The following is a 20,559-nucleotide window of genomic DNA, read 5'->3' as shown; positions in this document are numbered from 1 at the left end:
AGGACAATTCAAGGAGAGAGAGCAGACAGGATATCAGGAAGCCCAAAACCTCCTGACAGGAAACCAGTGACGTATTGGAAGGAACAAACAATTGTGCACATGCAAAGACACGCACACACAGGAATCAAATAGGTCTACCCTTGACTGATTAAACAGTCACACCAGCAGCCAATAAGTGCAATAACCCTCTAAAATAAACACAAGGCACAATTCTCTCGTTTCAATACCCATTTTTATTATCATATCAACAAACTGCAGCAGTAACAAACAAAAAAAGGTGAGAAGTTAAAATGACATTGCAAGACACAGTCCAAGATGATAATTTAATGTGAAGATACAGTCCCTTCAGATTGTATAACTTAAGTAACAGGGCAGATGTTACAGTACTAGCACAGAAGCCAGAAAACCTCAGACTCCATGTGGACAACAGCACCTGCTTGGTCAGTTATTAAGGGTTACTGTAGCCGGATATAACATACACAAATTATAAATCAGAGGGGAGTCACAAATTAGCGAAAGTGTGCGTTTGTACTGGTGTTTTTATCTCACTGGGCCCTCCTGGACATGAGCATTTCTCTGATGTTGTCCTCAGCATCCTTCACAGTGCGCTCCAGGTACGTCTTCTTTTGCTGCAGAGAGGACAAAAGGACAGATTCAGTCAACCACTCATTTACCCATCATGACCTCAGAGGGATATTTTCCTTTTTCATTTCTGGAGATGGCAGATGTCTTCACAATACTGGGGAACACATGAAATCGATACATGTCTACACAAAGATACCTACATACAGAAACACGTTCTAAATAGTATTTCCTGAAATTCAAGTGAAATCGATGGGCATACCATTTAAACCTTTCTGTACAAAGAGCTATCCAAATATCCACTCCTGGAGACAGTTTCAATGAAAAGTTACTCTACATGAAGTTCTAAATGCTGTAGGGAAAAGGCCACATGTGCCACGGACACCTGGTGAGCGAGTCGGAGAATGTGGCCATAAAGGGACTTACAGCACCTTTCACAGATAGTTTAGGATCAATTCAATACACATCACTGACACTGAAAACGCTATAAACCAGGCACATCATTTCTGTTAATAAGAATTTATAGGCCTACAGTCAGTCAAGTAATAATTAAGAGTGCTATTACTACCCAGTCAGTCTTGCTCCACAGAATATATGGGCCTATAACAGAGAATAGGGGGATGTACACTACATGACCAAAAGTATATGGACACATGCTCGTCAAACATCTCATTCCAAAATCATGGGTATTGATGTGGAGTTGGTCCACCCTTTGCTGCTATAACAGCCTCCACGCTTCTGGGAAGGCTTTCCACTAGATGTTGGAACATTGCTGCGGGGACTTCCTTCCATTCAGCCACAAGGGCATTAGTGAGATTGGGCACTGATGTTGGGTGATTGGGCTCGCAGTCGGGAGTTCAAATTCATTCCAAAGGTGAACGATGAGGTTGAAGTGAGGGCTCAAGTTCTTCCACACCGATCTTGATACACCATTTCTGTATGGACCTCACTTTGTGCACGGGGGCATTGTCATGCTGAAATAGGAAAGGGCCTTCCCCAAACTGTTGCTACAAAGTTGAAAGCACAGAATCATCTAGAATGTAATTGTACAGTGGCGAGAAAAAGTATGTTAGCCCGTTAAATACCTGTCTTTCTGCATAAATTGGTCAGAAAATTTGATCTGATCTTCAGCTAGGTCACAACAAGACAAACAGTCTGCTTAAACTAATAAAACAAACAATTATACGTTTTCATGTCTTTATTGAACACACCATGTAAACATTCACAGCACAGGTTGTAAAAAGTATGTGAACCCTTGGATTTAATAACTGGTTGACCCTCGTTTGGCAGCAAGAACCTCAACCAAATGTTTCTGTAGTTGTGGATCAGACCTACACAACGGTCAGGAGAAATGTTGGACCATTCCTCTTTACAAAACTGTTTCAGTTCAGCAAAAGTCTTGGGATGTCTGGTGTGAACTGCTCTCTTTGAGGTCATGCCACAGCATCTCAATCGGGTTGAGGTCAGCACTCTGACTGGGCCACTCCAGAAGGCGTATTTTCTTCTGTTGGAGCCATTCTGTTGATTTACTTCTGTGTTTTGGATCATTGTCCTGTTGCATCACCCATCTTCTGTTCAGCTTCAATTGGTGCACAGATAGCCTAACATTCTCCTGCAAATGTTTTGATAAACTTGGGAATTCATTTTTCCGTCGATGATAGCAAGCTGTCCAGGCCCTGAGGCAGCCTCAAACCATGATGCTCCCTCCACCATACTTTACAGTTGGGATGAGGTTTTGATGTTGGTGTGCTGTGCCTTTTTTTCTCAACTTTAGTTAAATCTGTCCACAGAATATTTGCCAGTAGTGCTGTGGAACATCCACGTGCAGTTTTGCAAACTTCAGACATGCAGCAATGTTTTTTTTGGACAGCAGTGGCTTCTTCTGTGGTGTCCTCCAATGAACACCATTCTTGTTTAGTGTTTTACGTATCGTAGACTCGTCAACAGAGATGTTAGCATGTTTCAGAGATTTCTGTAAGGCTTTAGCTGACACTCTAGGATTCTTCTTAACCTCATTGAGCATTCTGCACTGTGCTCGTGCAGTCATCTTTGCAGGACGGCCACTCCTAGGGAGAGTAGCAACAGTTATGGACAATTTGTCTTACCGTGGACTGATGAACATCAAGGCGTTTAGAAATACTTTTGTAACCCTTTCCAGCTTTATGCTAGTCAACAATTCTTAATCTTAGGTCTTCTGAGATCTCTTTTGTTCAAGGCATGGCTCACATCAGGCAATGCTTCTTGTGATTAGCAAACTCAAATTTTGTGAGTGTTTTTTTTAATAGGGCAAGGCAGCTCTAACCAACATCTCTAATCTTGTCTCATTGATTGGACTCCAGGTTAGCTGACTCCTGACTCCAATCAACTTTTGGATTAGCCATTAGCCTTTTCCAACCTATACTGTGAGTGTTAAAATGATGTATTCAATATAGACAAGAGAAATACAATAATTTGTGTGTTATTAGTTTAAACACACTGTTTGTCTATTGTTGTGAGTTAGATGAAGATCAGATCAAATTTGATGACCAATTTATGCAGACATCCAGGTAATTCCCTTCACCCGAACTAAGGTGCCCGAACCATGAAAAACAGCCCTAGACCATTATCCCTCCTCCACCAAACTTTACATTTGGCACTATGCATTGGGGCAGGTAGTGTTCTCCTGGCATCCGCCAAACCGAGATTTGTCTGTCGGACTGCCAGATGGTGAAGCGTGATTCATCACTCCAGAGGACATTTCCACTGCTCCAGAGTCCAATGGCAGCGAGCTTTACACCACTCCAGCCGACGCTTGGCATTGTGCATGGTAATCTTAGGCTTGTGTATCAAACATCTCTGGAGAGACCTGAAAATAACTGTGCAGCGATGCTCCCCATCAAACCTGGCAGAGCTTGAGAGGATCTGCAGAGAAGAATGGGGGACATTCCAACATTTTTGCTTTGTCATTATGGGGTATTTTGTAGATCGATGATGGAAAAAAATCTATTTAATCAATTTTAGAATAAGGCTAACAAAATATGGAAAAAGTTGAGGGGTCTGAATACTTTCCGAATGCACTGTAGTGTGTATAATTTTCCTTGTTAAAACACGTGCCCTCTCACCAGTGTGGAATGCAGGAAATGTTGAGCCTTTTGTTTATTCACAGATTTATGTTACGGTCAAAAACGAACGTAGCCGAGTGACGAAGCCCAAGGGGCCATCCCATTAAACAAGAATCGTTAAGAACGCCCTATTGACCTCAAAACAGGCAGTGTCATGGAGTCAATATACCCTCATCTAATGTTGAGCTTATGGAATCAATGCTGGTCCTCTTGCATTTGTGAGTGGCTGTCAGGTCAGTGAGTCTTGTTGTACAGTGCATGGATCCTCTCATGTATGCGATGACCAGCTCTGAGGACTTCAGCCAGGGCAACAATGACAAGGTAGAAAGACTGCACACAGACGGAACAACAAATAGACCCGTTGTCATGTTGGGTCCCCGCAACAGATGCAGAGGAAGCCTATTCTGAACTAATGCACGCTTGATGTTATCGAAGTTTCTAACAAATGTCAACAGAACAATTCTGCCAATGATTACTTGACATTTACTGATGACTCATATCCCTATTTACTGTGCCTTAAGAACGTATTCATACGCCTTGACCTATTCAACATTTTGTTGTGTTTCAGCCTGAATTAAAAATGGATTAAATAGACTTGTTCTCTCACCCAATACCACATAATGACCAAGTGAAAACATATTTTTAGAAATTGTTGCAAAATGATTCAAAATGAAATACAGAAACATGTCATATATTTTTCTTTCATGAGACCACGCCCAAATCCCATCATTCGCCTAAAGAAAAGACGGAGATACAGGGGGCGGAGGTCGCGGTGCCTTGTGAGAATTTGTTGGCGAGTGGGTAAACTGCATCTACCATCCATCCTATTGGCCAACATGCAATCGCTGGAAACTGAACTGGATGTTCTATGATCAAGACTATCCTACCAACGGGACTTTAAAAACTAATATTTTATGTTTCACCGAGTCGTGGCTGAACGACGACATGGATAATATAGAGCTGGCTGGGTTTTCCGTGCATTAGCAGGACAGAGCAGCTACGTCTGTTAAGACGAGGGGCAGGGGTGCGTGTCTATTTGTCAATAACAACTAGTGTGCGATGTCTAATATTAAAGAAGTCTCGAGGTATTGCTCGCCTGAGGCCGAGTACCTCATGATAAACTGTAGACCACACTATCTATCAAGAGAGTTCTCATCTATATTATTCATAGTCGTCTATTTACCACCACAAACCAATGCTGGCACGAGGACCGCTCTCAACGAGCTGTATAAGGCCAAAAACAAACAAGAAAATGCTCATCCAAAAGAGGCACTCCTGGTGGCCAGGGACTTTAATACAGGCAAACTTAAATCCGTTTAACCTCATTTCTATCAGCATGTTAAATGTGCAACTAGAGGGGAAAAAAAATCTACTTTAAACCACCTTTACTCCACACACAGAGACGCGTACAAAGCTCTCCCTTGCCCTCCATTTGGCAAATCTGACAATAACAAAACTAAAGAAGGAAGTACCAGTGACTTGCTCAATACGGAAGTGGTCAGATGAAGGGGGATGCTACGCTACAGGACTGGAATATGTTTCCGGGATTCATCCAATTGCATTGAGGAGTATACCACCTCAGTCACCGGCTTCATCAATGAGTGCATCGACGACGTCGTCCCCACAGTGACCGTACGGACATATCCCAACCAGAAGCCATGGATTATAGACAACATCCGAACCGAGCTAAACGCTAAAGCTGCCGCTTCAAGGAGCTGGACACTAATCCGGACGCTTACAAGAAATCCCGCTATGCCATCAGACGAACCATAAAAACAGGCAAAGCGTCAATACAGGACTAAGATTGAATCCTACTACACTGGTACTGACGCTCGTCAGATGTGGCAGGGATTGCAAACTACTACAGACTAAAGGGAAACACAGCCGAGAGCTGCCCAGTGACGTGAGCCTACCAGACGAGCTAAATGCCTTTTATGCTCGCTCGAGGCAAGCAACACTGAAGCATGCATGAGAGGACCAGCTGTTCTGGACAATTGTGTGATTACGCTCTCCATAGCCGATGTGAGCAAGACCTTTAAACAGGTCAACATTCACAAAGCTGCGGGGCCAGACTTATTACCAGGACGTGTACTCAAAGCACGCACGGACCAACTGGCAAGTGTCTTCACTGACATTTTCAACCTGTCCCTGGCCAAGTCTGTAATACCTACATGTTTCAAGCAGACCACCATAGTCCCTGTGCCCAAGAAAGTGAAGGTAACCTGCCTAAATGACTACCGCCCTGTAGCACTCACGTCGGTAGCCATGAAGTGCATTGAAAGGCTGGTTATGGCTCAAATCAACACCATCATCCCGGAAACCCTAGACCCATTTCAATTTGCATACCGCATATGTCAATTGTACTCCACTCTGCCCTTTTACACCCGGACAAAAGGAACACAAATGTGAGAATGCTGTTCATTGACTACAGCTCAGCGTTCAACACCATAGTGCCCTCAAAGCTCATCACTAAGCTTAGGACCCTGGGACTAAACACCCTCTGCAACTGGATCCTGGACTTCCTGACAGAGGTGGTAAGGGTAGGCAGCAACACATCTGACACGTTGATCCTCAACACGGGGGCCCCTCAGGGGTGCGTGCTTAGTCCCCTCCTATACTCCCTGTTCACCCACGACTGCCTTGCCAAGCACGACTCCAACACCATCATTAAGTTTGCTGACGACACAACGGTGGTAGGTCAGATCACCAACAATGATGATACAGCCTATAGGGAAGTGGTCAAAGACCTGGCAGTGTGGTGCCAGGACAACAACCTCTCCATCAATATGAGCAAGACAAAAGGAGCTGATCGTGGACTACAGGAAAAGGAGGGCCAAACAGGCCCCCATTAACATCAACGGGGCTGAAGTGGAGCGGGTCGAGAGTTAAGTTCCTTGGTGTCCACATCACCAACAAACTATCAGAGTCCAAACACACCAATATAGTCATGAAGAGGGCACGACAACACCTTTTCCCCCTCAGGAGACTGAAAAGATTTGGCATGGGTCCCCAGATCCTCAAAGTTATACAGCTGCACCATCGAGAGCATCCTGACCGATTGCATCACCGCCTGGTATGGCAATTGCATGGCATCCGACCACAAGGCCCAACAGAAGGTAGTGTGTACGGCCCAGTACATCACTGGGACCAAGCTTCCTGCCATCAAGGACCTATACACTAGGCGATGTCTGAGGAAGGCCAAAAAAGACTCCAGTCACTCAGGTCATAGACTGTTCTCTCTGCTACCGCACGGCAAGCGGTACCGGAGCGCCAAGTCCAGCTCCAAAAGGCTCCTTCAATTTCAAGCCATAAGACTGATGAACAATCAAACGGCTACTTGGACTATTTACATTGACCCCTCCCCATTTTTTTTAACGCTGCTGCTACTCACTGTTTATTATCTATGCATAGTCACTTCACCTCTACCTACATGTACAAATTTCCTCGAGTAACCTGTACCCTTGCACATTGACTCGGTACCAGTACCCACTGTACATACCCTCGTTATTGTTGTTTTGTGTTACTTTTTACTTTAGTTTATTGAGTAAACTCCATTTCTTGATCTGCATTGTTGGTTAAGGGCTTGTAAGTCAGCATTTCTCTGTAAGTTCTACACCCGTTGTATTCGGCGCATGCGACAAATACATTTTTATTTGATATAATTTACTTAAGTATTCACACCCCTTTTCTATGAAACTCCAAATTGAGCTCAGGCGCATCCAATTTCCTTTGATCGTCCTTGAAAATGTCACTACAACTTGGAGTCCACCTGTGGCCAATTAAATTGTTTGTAAATTATTTAGAAAGAAACACACCTGTCTATATAAGGTCCCACAGTTGACAGTGCATGTCAGAGCAGAAACTATGCCAAGGAACTGTCTGTAGATCTCCGAGATATAATTGTGATGAGGCATAAAGCTGAGGAAGAATATAAATATGCTATTCATCGGCAGGGACTGGGAGACTAATAAGGATAGAGGGAACAATGAATGGAGCCAAACGCAGGCAAATCCTTGATGAGAACCTGCTTTCAGAGTGCAAATGACATTACATTTACATTTAAGTCATTTAGCAGACGCTCTTATCCAGAGCGACTTACAAATTGGTGCATTCACCTTATGATATCCAGTGGAACAACCACTTTACAACAGTGCATCTAACTCTTTTAAGGGGGGGGGGGGGGGTTAGAAGGATTACTTTATCCTATCCTAGGTATTCCTTAAAGAGGTGGGGTTTCAGGTGTCTCCGGAAGGTGGTGATTGACTCCGGCGACCTGGCGTCGTGAGGGAGTCTGTTCCACCATTGGGGTGCCAGAGCAGCGAACAGCCTTGACTGGGCTGAGCGGGAACTGTACTTCCTCAGAGGTAGGGAGGCGAGCAGGCCAGAGGTGGATGAACGCAGTGCCCTTGTTTGGGTGTAGGGCCTGATCAGAGCCTGAAGGTACGGAGGTGCCGTTCCCCTCACAGCTCCGTAGGCAAGCACCATGGTCTTGTAGCGGATGCGAGCTTCAACTGGAAGCCAGTGGAGAGAGCGGAGGAGCGGGGTGACGTGAGAGAACTTGGGAAAGTTGAACACCAGACGGGCTGCGGCGTTCTGGATGAGTTGTAGGGGTTTAATGGCACAGGCAGGGAGCCCAGCCAACAGCGAGTTGCAGTAATCCAGACGGGAGATGACAAGTGCCTGGATTAGGACCTGCGCCGCTTCCTGCGTGAGGCAGGGTCGTACTCTGCGAATGTTGTAGAGCATGAACCTACAGGAACGGGTCACCGCCTTGATGTTAGTTGAGAACGACAGGGTGTTGTCCAGGATCACGCCAAGGTTCTTAGCACTCTGGGAGGAGGACACAATGGAGTTGTCAACCGTGATGGCGAGATCATGGAACGGGCAGTCCTTCCCCGGGAGGAAGAGCAGCTCCGTCTTGCCGAGGTTCAGCTTGAGGTGGTGATCCGTCATCCACACTGATATGTCTGCCAGACATGCAGAGATGCGATTCACCACCTGGTTATCAGAGGGGGGAAAGGAGAAGATTAATTGTGTGTCGTCTGCATAGCAATGATAGGAGAGACCATGTGAGGATATGACAGAGCCAAGTGACTTGGTGTATAGCGAGAATAGGAGAGGGCCTAGAACAGAGCCCTGGGGGACACCAGTGGTGAGAGCACGTGGTGCGGAGACAGATTCTCGCCACGCCACCTGGTAGGAGCGACCTGTCAGGTAGGACGCAATCCAAGCGTGGGCCGCGCCGGAGATGCCCAGCTCGGAGAGGGTGGAGAGGAGGATCTGATGGTTCACAGTATCAAAGGCAGCCGATAGGTCTAGAAGGATGAGAGCAGAGGAGAGAGAGTTAGCTTTAGCAGTGCGGAGCGCCTCCGTGACACAGAGAAGAGCAGTCTCAGTTGAATGACTAGTCTTGAAACCTGACTGATTTGGATCAAGAAGGTCATTCTGAGAGAGATAGCAGGAGAGCTGGCCAAGGACGGCACGTTCAAGAGTTTGAGAGAAAAGAAAGAAGGGATACTGGTCTGTAGTTGTTGACATCGGAGGGATCGAGTGTAGGTTTTTTCAGAAGGGGTGCAACTCTCGCTCTCTTGAAGACGGAAGGGACGTAGCCAGCGGTCAAGGATGAGTTGATGAGCGAGGTGAGGTAAGGGAGAAGGTCTCCGGAAATGGTCTGGAGAAGAGAGGAGGGGATAGGGTCAAGCGGGCAGGTTGTTGGGCGGCCGGCCGTCACAAGACGCGAGATTTCATCTGGAGAGAGAGGGGAGAAAGAGGTCAAAGCACAGGGTAGGGCAGTGTGAGCAGAACCAGCGGTGTCGTTTGACTTAGCAAACGAGGATCGGATGTCGTCGACCTTCTTTTCAAAATGGTTGACGAAGTCATCAGCAGAGAGGGAGGAGGGGGGAGGAGGGGGAGGAGGATTCAGGAGGGAGGAGAAGGTGGCAAAGAGCTTCCTAGGGTTAGAGGCAGATACTTGGAATTTAGAGTGGTAGAAATTGGCTTTAGCAGCAGAGACAGAAGAGGAGAATGTAGAGAGGAGGGAGTGAAAGGATGCCAGGTCCGCAGGGAGGCGAGTTTTCCTCCATTTCCGCTCGGCTGCCCGGAGCCCTGTTCTGTGAGCTCGCAATGAGTCGTCGAGCCACGGAGCAGGAGGGAATGACCTAGCCGGCCTGGAGGATAGGGGACATAGAGAGTCAAAGGATGCAGAAAGGGAGGAGAGGAGGGTTGAGGAGGCAGAATCAGGAGATAGGTTGGAGAAGGTTTGAGCAGAGGGAAGAGATGATAGGATGGAAGAGGAGAGAGTAGCGGGGGAGAGAGAGCGAAGGTTGGGACGGCGCGATACCATCCGAGTAGGGGCAGTGTGGGAAGTGTTGGATGAGAGCGAGAGGGAAAAGGATACAAGGTAGTGGTCGGAGACTTGGAGGGGAGTTGCAATGAGATTAGTGGAAGAACAGCATCTAGTAAAGATGAGGTCAAGCGTATTGCCTGCCTTGTGAGTAGGGGGGGAAGGTGAGAGGGTGAGGTCAAAAGAGGAGAGGAGTGGAAAGAAGGAGGCAGAGAGGAATGAGTCAAAGGTAGACGTGGGGAGGTTAAAGTCACCCAGAACTGTGAGAGGTGAGCCATCCTCAGGAAAGGAACTTATCAGGGCGTCAAGCTCATTGATGAACTCTCCAAGGGAACCTGGAGGGCGATAAATGATAAGGATGTTAAGCTTGAAAGGGCTGGTAACTGTGACAGCATGGAATTCAAAGGAGGCGATAGACAGATGGGTCAGGGGAGAAAGAGAGAATGTCCACTTGGGAGAGATGAGGATCCCAGTGCCACCACCCCGCTGACCAGAAGCTCTCGGGGTGTGCGAGAACACGTGGGCAGACGAGGAGAGAGCAGTAGGAGTAGCAGTGTTATCAGTGGTAATCCATGTTTACGTCAGTGCCAAGAAGTCGAGGGAGTGAAGGGAAGCATAGGCTGAGATGAACATGACATGCTGAGGTTAAGTTTTACGTTCCCAAGTACCCCTTACTTTATTATTATGCATTGTACTGACTCTTGCACAGGCTCGATGTACACTCACTGGACTCTAACCACACACTCACACATACTGACACTCCAACACACACGCATATTGTTGCCACACAGGTTCCTTCACACACGCTGCTGCTACTGTTTAATTATCTATGCATAGTCACTATACCCCATACCTACATGTACATATGACGTCAATTACATCAACTAACCCGTATCCCTGCACATTGACTCGGTACCGGTACCCCTTGTATGCAGCCTCGTTATTGTTATTTTATTGGCAGTACTATTTTTCCTTAGGTTTATTGAAAATCTGTGGAAAGTAGAGGTCAACCGATTATGATTTTTCCAACGCCGATACCGATTATTGGAGGACCAAAAAAGCCGATACCGATTAAATCGGCCGATTTTATTTGTAATAATGACAATTACAACAATACTGAATGAACACTTTTATTTTAACTTAATATAATACATCAATAAAATCTATTTAGCCTCAAATAAATAATGAAACATGTTCAATTTGGTTTAAATAATGCAAAAACAAAGTTTTGGAGAAGAAAGTAAAAGTGCAATATGTCCCATGTAAGAAAGCTAACGTTTAAGTTCCTTGCTCAGAACATGAGAACATATGAAAGCTGGTGGTTCCTTTTAACATGAGTCTTCAATATTCCCAGGTAAGACGTTTCAGGTTGTCGTTATTACAGGACTATTTCTCTCTATACGATTTGTATTTCATATACCTTTGACTATTGGATGTTCTTATAGGCACTTTAGTATTGCCAGTGTAACAGTATAGTTTCCATCCCTCTCCTCGCCGCTACCTGGGCTCGAACCAGGTCGAACCAGACCACACCGACAACAGCCACCCTCGAAGCAGCGTTACCCATGCAGAGCAAGGGGAACAACTACTCTCAGAGCGAGTGATGTTTGAAACGCTATTAGCGCGCACCCCTCTAACTAGCTAGCCATTTCACATCGGTTACACCAGCCTAATCTCGGGAGTTGATAGGCTTGAATTCATAAACAGCAGAGCTGCTGGCAAAACGCACAAAAGTGCTGTTTGAATGAATGCTTACGAGCCTGCTGGTGCCCACCATCGCTCAGTCAGACTGCTCTATCAAATCATATACTTAATTATAACATAATAACACACAGAAATACGAGCCGTAGGTCATTAATATGGTCGAATCCGGAAACTATCATCTCGAAAACAAAACATTTATTATTTCAGTGAAATAAGGAACCGTTCTGTATTTTTCTAAACGGGTGGCATCCATCAGTCTAAATATTCCTGTTACATTGCACAACCTTCAATGTTGACATAATTACGTAAAATTCTGGCAAATTTGTTCACAATGAGCCAGGCGGCCCAAACTGTTGCATATACAACGTGCAATGAACGCAAGAGAAGTGACACAATTTCACCTGGTTAATATTACCTGCTAACCTGGATTTATTTTAGCTAAATATGCAGGTTTAAAAAGATACTTCTGTGTATTGATTTTAAGAAAGGCATTAAAGTTTATGGTTAGGTACACGTTGGAGCAACGACAGTCCTTTTTCGCGAATGCGCACTGCATCGATTATATGCAACGCAGGACACGCTAGATAAACTAGTAATATCATCAACCATGTGTAGTTATAACTAGTGATTATGATTGATTGTTTTTGTAAGATAAGTTTAATGCTAGCTAGCAACTTACCTTGGCTTCTTACTGCATTCGCGTAACAGGCGGGCTCCTCGTGAGGCAGGTGGTTAGAGCATTGGACTAGTTAACCGTAAGGTTGCAAGATTGAATCCCTGAGCTGACAAGGTAAAAATCTGTCGTTCTGCCCCTGAACAAGGCAGTTAACCCACCGTTCCTAGGCCGTCATTGAAAATAAGAATGTGTTCTTAACTTTTTTTTTAAACGGCTAAATCGGCATCCAAAATTACCGATTTCCGATTGTTATGAAAACTTGAAATCGGCCCTAATTAATCGGCCATTCCGATTAATCGGTCGACCTCTAGTGGAAAGACGTGATTGCTTAACAGAGCTTGAGAAAATCTGCAAGGAAGAATGGGAAAAAATCCACAAATCCAGACGTGCAAATCTGATACAAACATACCCAAGTTGACTCAAAGCTGTACTCGTCCCCAAAAGGTGTGACACGGTCGCCAGGTGTACGATGTTTCCTCCGACACATTGGTGCGGCTGGCTTCCGTGTTAAGCGGGCATTGTGTCAAGAAGCAGTATTTGCTCATGGTAAAAGTAGTTTTATATCATTTAAAAGATTACAAACAAGGGTGTAAAAATGGTCTTCTTATTTACCTTTAAAATATATATTTTTTCACTTTCTTAGGGTGTAGATTAGACCCTATTTTACATCATCCGAGGTGTTTGTGTTGTGCCTGCACACTCTTGAATACAGACTGGGTGTCATTTCAAATCGTAGAAATAGAATTCATACAATGGACATATCCCTTCAGACCACTGGCACATCATTGAAATTGAAACTTCAAAATAGTTCCACAAAGATTGCCACTGGTCCACCCACCATTGAATGTCTGTTCTACTATCGATGTTATTATGATTTCAATTGGTTTCCTATGGATGATTGACAGTATATTTTAAAACTGATATTCTCGTTCAAGTCAACATTCTCTGATGTGTGGACCTCCAACCATCTATGTGTTGCCAGTTAATTTCTATTTCATTCCCATTTTAATACATTTATCAGCCAAAACATGGCACCCACGCTGTATTCAAGAGTATGTTGTGTCTCAACCGGTGGCGGGCACAACACAAACACCTCAGATTATGTGAAATAAGGTCTAAGCTACATATGCGTAAATGAAAAGAAATCACGTTGAAGTTTATTTAAAAAAAATATATATATATATATATTTTAACAAATTGTTTAAGAAACTACACAATAGTTTGCCAACTCTATTTGTAAGCTTTTAAATTATATAAAACTCAACAGTTTGGCTTTTCCAGTGATGAAGAAATGGATGGTAGGGTATGCAAAATGAGTCAACTTTGAGCTCCTCTATCTCCTGAATGTTTTGGCATTCAGGTCTAAAAAGTTACTTTCTGACCACTTCTACCATGTGCAAATATGTATGGACATTTGTTAAAATCAAAATGGGTGCGGTCAAAAAGTGATTGAAATCAAATGGAATGACCCCAAAACAAAGGTTTCCATTTCATATGTGGATGCAAATCACATTGGTTCTTTGAACAACATGAGGTTGCTGCTGAAGTGTTAAATGGCTATGCAACCAACATCTCCCCATCCTCCCAAACCCCAGGGGTAATAATAATAAATCACCCCTTAATAACCTGTTGAAAAAGAGAAGAACTATAACAGAGGGCACTGACAGTTGTTTAAAAAGACATGTCATCACCCACCACAGACGAAGTACAATGACAGTCTGTACAGTGGCCAAAGCAGTGCCTCATTAACGCCATTGTTAGCGCAGTCATCACACATACCTGGGTATCACGAGGGGAAGCAGGCCCACTGGGATACTGATGACATCATGTAACCTCATAAATGACCAGTGGAACCCCTCCGAGATGAGTTCATGCACGGACACGAGATAACTTCCAGGCTGCATCTAAATAGTGTGAATGGGTCCATTGGTGGCAACCCTGGGCTCCCGAGTGGCGCAGCGGTCTAAGGCACTGCATCTCAGTGCTGGAGGCGTCACTACAGACACCCTCGTTCCAATCCAGGCTGTATCACAACCGGCCGTGATTGGGAGTCCCATAGGGCAGCGAACAATTGGCCCAGCGTTGGCCGGTGTAGGCCGTCATTGTAAATAAGAATTTGTTCTTAAGTGACTTGCCTAGTTAAATAAAAAGGTTTAAATAAAACATTTAAATTATTTTTTTTAAATACAAAAATGGGTCTCTGTACACAGGTGTGACAAGAATGAAATGACATCCCAAAGAGTAAAGTGACTCAGGGTCTGAGTTAAGGGTCATTCACTGACGGTGGGAAGCAGTTAGCGTTTACAAACAGAGAGCAGTCTTGTTTTTGGCAACAAACCCACCACGTATATTGAACAAAGAGGACTTTCCAAAAGTTCAAAAACATAAATGTGGTCTGCTATTTGCAGTCTTTCAGCTGACAAGCAATTTGTTTTTGTAGCACTAGCCACACAGTAACCATGGGAAACAGAACAGACTAATGAAACAGAAAACGGCTGGGAGGCGTTAGTTGGCAAAAAAAGGAAAATAACATCTGTTTGACATGCCAGTTTTATTACAAGTGAATGAGGCTATGACCACAATCCTGTACCATAAGAGGGAAACCCTGGGCATCGCTCCAGAGCCACGAGACATAGAGTTGACCAGGGGGATGTCATGGGCTTGTCTGGGATTACACCCCACCACTGGACAAGGCCACATTCAGACCCAGACAATCGAAGACCCTGGGCCAGAAACCATACATACAGAGCTTTCAGAAAGTATTCACATGTTTACAAATTAATTAAAAACGAAAAGCTGAAATGTCTCGAGTCAATAAGTATTTAACCCCTTTGTTATGGCAAGCCTAAATACAGTGCATTCAGAAAGTATTCAGACCGGTTGACTTTTTCCGATTTTGTTGCGTTACAACCTTATTCGAAAACGGATTAAATTATATACAATTTCCCATCAATCTACACATAGTATCCAATAATGACAAAGCAAAAAGAGGTTTTTGAAATTTTTCGCAAAGGTATAAAATTGTTTTTAAAATGAAATACCTTATTTACATAAGTATTCAGACACTTCGCTATGACACGCAAAATTGAACTCAGGTGCATCCTGTTTCCATTGATCATCCTTGATGTTTCTAGGCACACACCTGTCTATATAAGGCCCCACAGTGGACAGTGCATGTCAGAGCAAAAACCAAGCCATAAAGTCGAAGGAATTGTCCATATAGCTCCGAGACAGGATTGTGTCGAAGCACAAATCTGGGGAGCGGGACCACCCAGGTCACCACAGAAGTTAGACTTCCCTTTGTTTGCATAGAACACAACCGCAGTAGCTCCCTTTGATACACAAGGCCCAATGGAGCACCTGACAACATCCCTTCCCTGAAATATACAGTTATATTCAACTTTGCACTTATGTTACATTGAAGAGTGGAAAGGTGCCTATTGATTCAAACCAACTGCTGATTGATATAACAAAGGGATATCCCACTGAACACAATGCTCGTTTCCACAAGGACGAAACTAGGAACTGCTCTTCTGATTGAATGCAGACAAAAGACCACAGTGAGAAACATTAGTTAAAAATGTAAAAAATCCAGCGGGCGGCATTCTTTGTGACCAATATTTCCTATGATACAGGGTGGTGTATGGGAGTTTTGTCCTTGACTGGTCAGGCTGGAAAGTCATTCTGACATGACACATCTCACGCCGCAGGTTCAATCAAGGTCTTTGACACTAGTTGTTGGGGTAATAAACTCCATGTTATTTTCATTTCTACAGACTTCAGAAGTAGAGAAATAGGAGTGAAACCCCAACTCAACACCCAGGAAAAGCTATTTGTGTCTGCTAAAACTTGAGTCAGGAACAGCTCGTGGAGTTCCACTTAAAGATGCTACAGAGAAGGTGTGGGAGTGTTTATGTCTCTTTCTATATCTAAACACATAGGGGAGAGAATTCCATGCTTGCTGCGCTAAAGAGGTGGTTTTCTCAGTCACTTCCGTCATGGCCTGATAACCCAGTGTCACTGTCAAGTTGCTTAAAATAGACACAGGGCCATTCACACAGCCACCGACTTCATAAGGGAACACATTTGTATATTTTAGAAGTGAATAATATATTATTTGCACCATTTGTATTTGGCAAGCATGAGATGCCTGTTTTTTCAGGTATCTGTTTCAATCAAATATAAAAATGCCCTTAAGCCATCATTCATTTGGTCTCAAATATGAATAGCATACATGGTACAGAAAATGCTACAGGCTATATTGGAGACTGCCGAGAGAAAACAAATATCCGTTTCAGATTTTTTTTAAAGAGCGGCTGTGGAAGGAATGCAAGAACTGGTTTTAGGGCGCACAGTGTCTTGACTACAACATCTACAGTAGGGTTTGGATCAATTCAGAAAGTGACTGGAAATTCAATTCATGAGTTGCATTTCAATTCACTTCCTTAACTGAGGGAATGTAAAAGTGAATTGATCCCCAACACTGACCTACAGGAAGTCTTAAGCTAAGTGGGAGAGATGTCGAGGACTGAACCTTTGAAATGTTCAAAACTGTCTGGATCCATATGCACACATAGGCGGCAGGTAGCCTAGCGGTTAGAACGTTGGGCCAGTAACCGAAAGGTTCGTGGATCAAATCCCCGAGCTGACAAGATAAAAATCTGTCGTTCTGCCCCTGAACAAGGCAGTTAACCCACTGTTCCTAGGCCGTCATTGTAAATAATATTTTGCTCTTAACTGACTTGCCTAGTTAAATAAAATTTAAAATCTTTGCCAATATTACTGCATACCTCAAGCTCCTTAATCTTCTCATCTGCTGTCTTCTGTTTGTAAGTCAGCTGTGTGTTGATATCTTCTTTAGACTGCAAGATGAACCTGAGAGAGCGAGAGACAGAGAGGAGAGCATGAGGTCAGTGTGTGCGGTGTCTCAAAACCCCAACCCTAGGCAATAGCAGAGACTAGGGTCTGGTTTGTTTCAATGACGGACTCTTAGCATAGAGCAGGGGTCTCCAACAGGTCAATCGCAAGCTACCAGTAGCTCGCAGCCCACATAGGAGTAGCTCGCCAAACAACTCAGAAAGTACATGCAATATTTCATGTTTTCTACTGCAAACTGTCATTAACAAATCTCACACGTATCAGACACCACAAGCTCCCAGCTACTATCTAATCAAAGCAACATTGACATTATCCCACACCTGGTTAAACACTATTGGCGTAAAAAGCCAAACATAACACAATATCTGCCAATTAATTTCCAGCAATATAGCCTGTCTGTGTGGTGCATGCGTTACTCTATCACTCTGTGTGTAACAGAAATACTTTCCCCAAAACCTTTTCAATTAAATGTTAAGTGCAAAGTAGGCTTACCTGGCAGAAGTATATCATGAGTAAGTATATCATTTGTATCTACTATGTTATTTGCTAACTGACATGAAATGAGCAGCAGCCGTACAGAACCATTGCTAGACCGGCACATTTCTCACTTGCTAGATGCACAATTAAAAAGGCCCAGATGCGCAATTACACACACAATTAATTTTTGGTTTTCTTCCAGACCCAAAAAAATGATATAAAGAAAATGTATTTCAGAACAGATTTTTTTTTTTATATATAGTTTTATATATAAAACTGTATATATAAAAAAAACAATCTGTTCTTCTGAAATACATTTTCTTTATATCATGTTTCTTTAGAACTGACTAAAATAAATAATGGATTTATGGTGATGGTGTATATTTGGCATGACGGTGGTCTTTTGCATGACAATAACTAGTTGACAATTTCATGCCCGCCACAGCCCTAGCTGGGGTCGCAAGAATTTTCAGATATGAAAATGGGGTCGTGGGCAAAAAAGTTTGGGAACCCCTGCATTAGAGTATATGACAAGATAAACAGTCATCTACAACAGTGGTTCGTAAACTGTGGGGCTTGCCCCCTAGAATTGCAAGAAAATATACGTTTTAAAACTGCAAAATGTGTAGAATTGAAGGAAATCAGATTTTAACCTGCAAAATTCTCTCCACCATCAAGAGTGATTTGAACAGTTTGTGTCATAACCAGTGCTTGTCCCCATTGAAATAGACATGGTGAAAGCATGCAGGGGTGGCAGGAAGTTCCCCAATGCTGGAAGGGAGGCCCCCATTATAACAATAAAAATATATAACATTTAATGTCATTACTCATAACTATTTATAACTACTTATGACAAATGTTACATATATATGTATCTGTTATAATTCATATAAAGGCTACATGAATACATACATAAGGATTACCTATGTTTCTTCGTGGGAAGTGTTCTATTAGTGAAATCCAATAGTCAACAGCCAGAGAATACTACTCACATGCGTCCTACTCCTTCATACATGCGGGTGTTGTCTGGTAGGGTTTTGATTTCTGCATGTGTCAGGTTGGCATGTTTCTTCATGCGAGTGAGCTGGTCGATCTGAAGATCTGCCAGTTTCGCCTTTTGTTGTGTGTCAATCATTTTCGATTGCAGCTCTGCAAAGGCCTGCATGAACAAATAAGACAGCATTATTTCAAACATCAAAAATCAGACCTGAGTTTCTATACAAGACATATTTGAAATCGCTTGAACAATTGCTTTAGGCTGCCTGCAGTGCTCGGTGGGTCGGGTTTACACTTTTAGGACTTTTCTATTGCAACAGGCAAGCTCAAGACTAGCATAGTTTTAGTAAGTATTTGAAATGATAGCAAATAGTGAACCTAGGTCTGGTCAAAATGATCCCATTGTCCTATCACTGAGGAACCATCTCTGCTCATTATAGGTAGCGTTAGTTAGCAGGCTAGCTATAACAGCCTTGTGCTTTGACTTGTTTTAGTTTTGTTTGACTAGCTAGGTCTAATATTGGCTGATGAAAATGTAAGTGATGACTAATCGTGTCAAATCTTTCATCTAGCTAGTATCTACACACTGTTGCTAGATAACTAACCAAACTGCCACGAGCTAGCTAGCTAACTGACAGTGCATGAATTCAGAAACTAACGTTGGCTAGCAAGCTAACGTTAGCGCACTAGCCATGCAGCATGACTCAATCACATCTTAAAGCGTTGTTATAAATAACACATACATCATTTTTGAAAACTGTTGAAACATGTCCCCATTACACTTAACTTATTCGACCATTGTATTTGATAGAAAGAATGAAAAGAGGATTAAATGATTTACCTTCTTCAGCTCTAAATCTATGGGGGCCGCCATGTTGAACACGAAAACGTACCAACGAACCACGCCCATAAAAGTAGCCGACAGTTTCTGCCTTGTTCAGCCGGCCCAGAGACGTACTTTTACCATGCATCATTTTATTTGACAGATGGATGGCTGAAAAACATTTAGTTTAATGATTATGGCTGGTATAATGTCATATTTTGCCAGCATCATCAAAGCTGTAATACATGTTCTCTGTATGTGAGAGTACTATGGCCTCTGCCTTGAGGTCTATATGACACATATGGTAGTGAATCAAATAAAATATTATTGGTCACATATTTATTTAGCGGATGTTATTGCGGGTGTAGCGAAATTATTATGTTCCTTGCTCCAACTATGCAGTAATATCTAGCAATACAAGCAAATCTAACAAGTAAAATAATGGAATTAATTCAAATGTAAATATTAGGAGTAGCCAGAATATAAATAGAGTGCAACACTTTTTCCACATTTTCTTACGTTTACAGCCTTATTCTAAAATAGATTAAAACATTTTTCTACACACAAAGCCCCATAATGACAAAGCAAAACATTATTTTTTTAAATTAGCAAATTTATAAAATGAAAAATGAATAAAAATAAAAGTATTCAGACCCTTTACTCAGTACTTTGTTGAAGCACCTTTGGCAGCGATTACAGCCTGGAGTCTTCTTGGGTATGACTCTCCCATTCTTCTCTGCAGATCCTCTCAAGCTCAAGTCAGGTTGGATGGGGAGCGTCGCTGTACAGCTATTTTCAGGTCTCTCTAGAGATGTTCGATCGAATTCAAGTACGGGCTCTGGCTGGGCCACTCAAGGACATTCAGAGACTTGTCCCGAAGACACTCCTGCTTTGTCTTGGCTGTGTGCTTAGGGTCGTTGTCCTGTTGGAAGGTGAACCTTTGCCCCAGTCTGAGGTCCTGAGCGCTCTGGAGCAGGTT

The 20,559-nt window shown here is 43.3% G+C and overlaps 1 protein-coding gene across 1 annotated transcript; it reads right to left on the bottom strand.

Annotated features, from left to right (window-relative positions):
• Positions 1 to 215: 215 nt before the first annotated feature.
• On the bottom strand, positions 216 to 19,846 carry pfdn1 (prefoldin subunit 1). The gene is made up of 4 exons (XM_071413910.1): positions 19,599 to 19,846; positions 18,754 to 18,920; positions 17,197 to 17,281; positions 216 to 629 (listed from the first exon to the last, which is right to left on the bottom strand). The coding sequence occupies exons 1-4, from the start codon at positions 19,665 to 19,667 to the stop codon at positions 546 to 548; spliced, it is 405 nt and encodes a 134-aa protein (XP_071270011.1). The 5' UTR covers positions 19,668 to 19,846; the 3' UTR covers positions 216 to 545.
• Between the last annotated feature and the right edge of the window lie 713 nt (positions 19,847 to 20,559).

Source organism: Salvelinus alpinus, chromosome 1 (assembly GCF_045679555.1).
Source record: "Salvelinus alpinus chromosome 1, SLU_Salpinus.1, whole genome shotgun sequence".
NCBI lineage: Eukaryota > Metazoa > Chordata > Actinopteri > Salmoniformes > Salmonidae > Salvelinus > Salvelinus alpinus.
The sequence above is the reverse complement of the archived record's forward strand: the minus strand, read 5'-3'. Positions and strand labels throughout refer to the sequence as shown.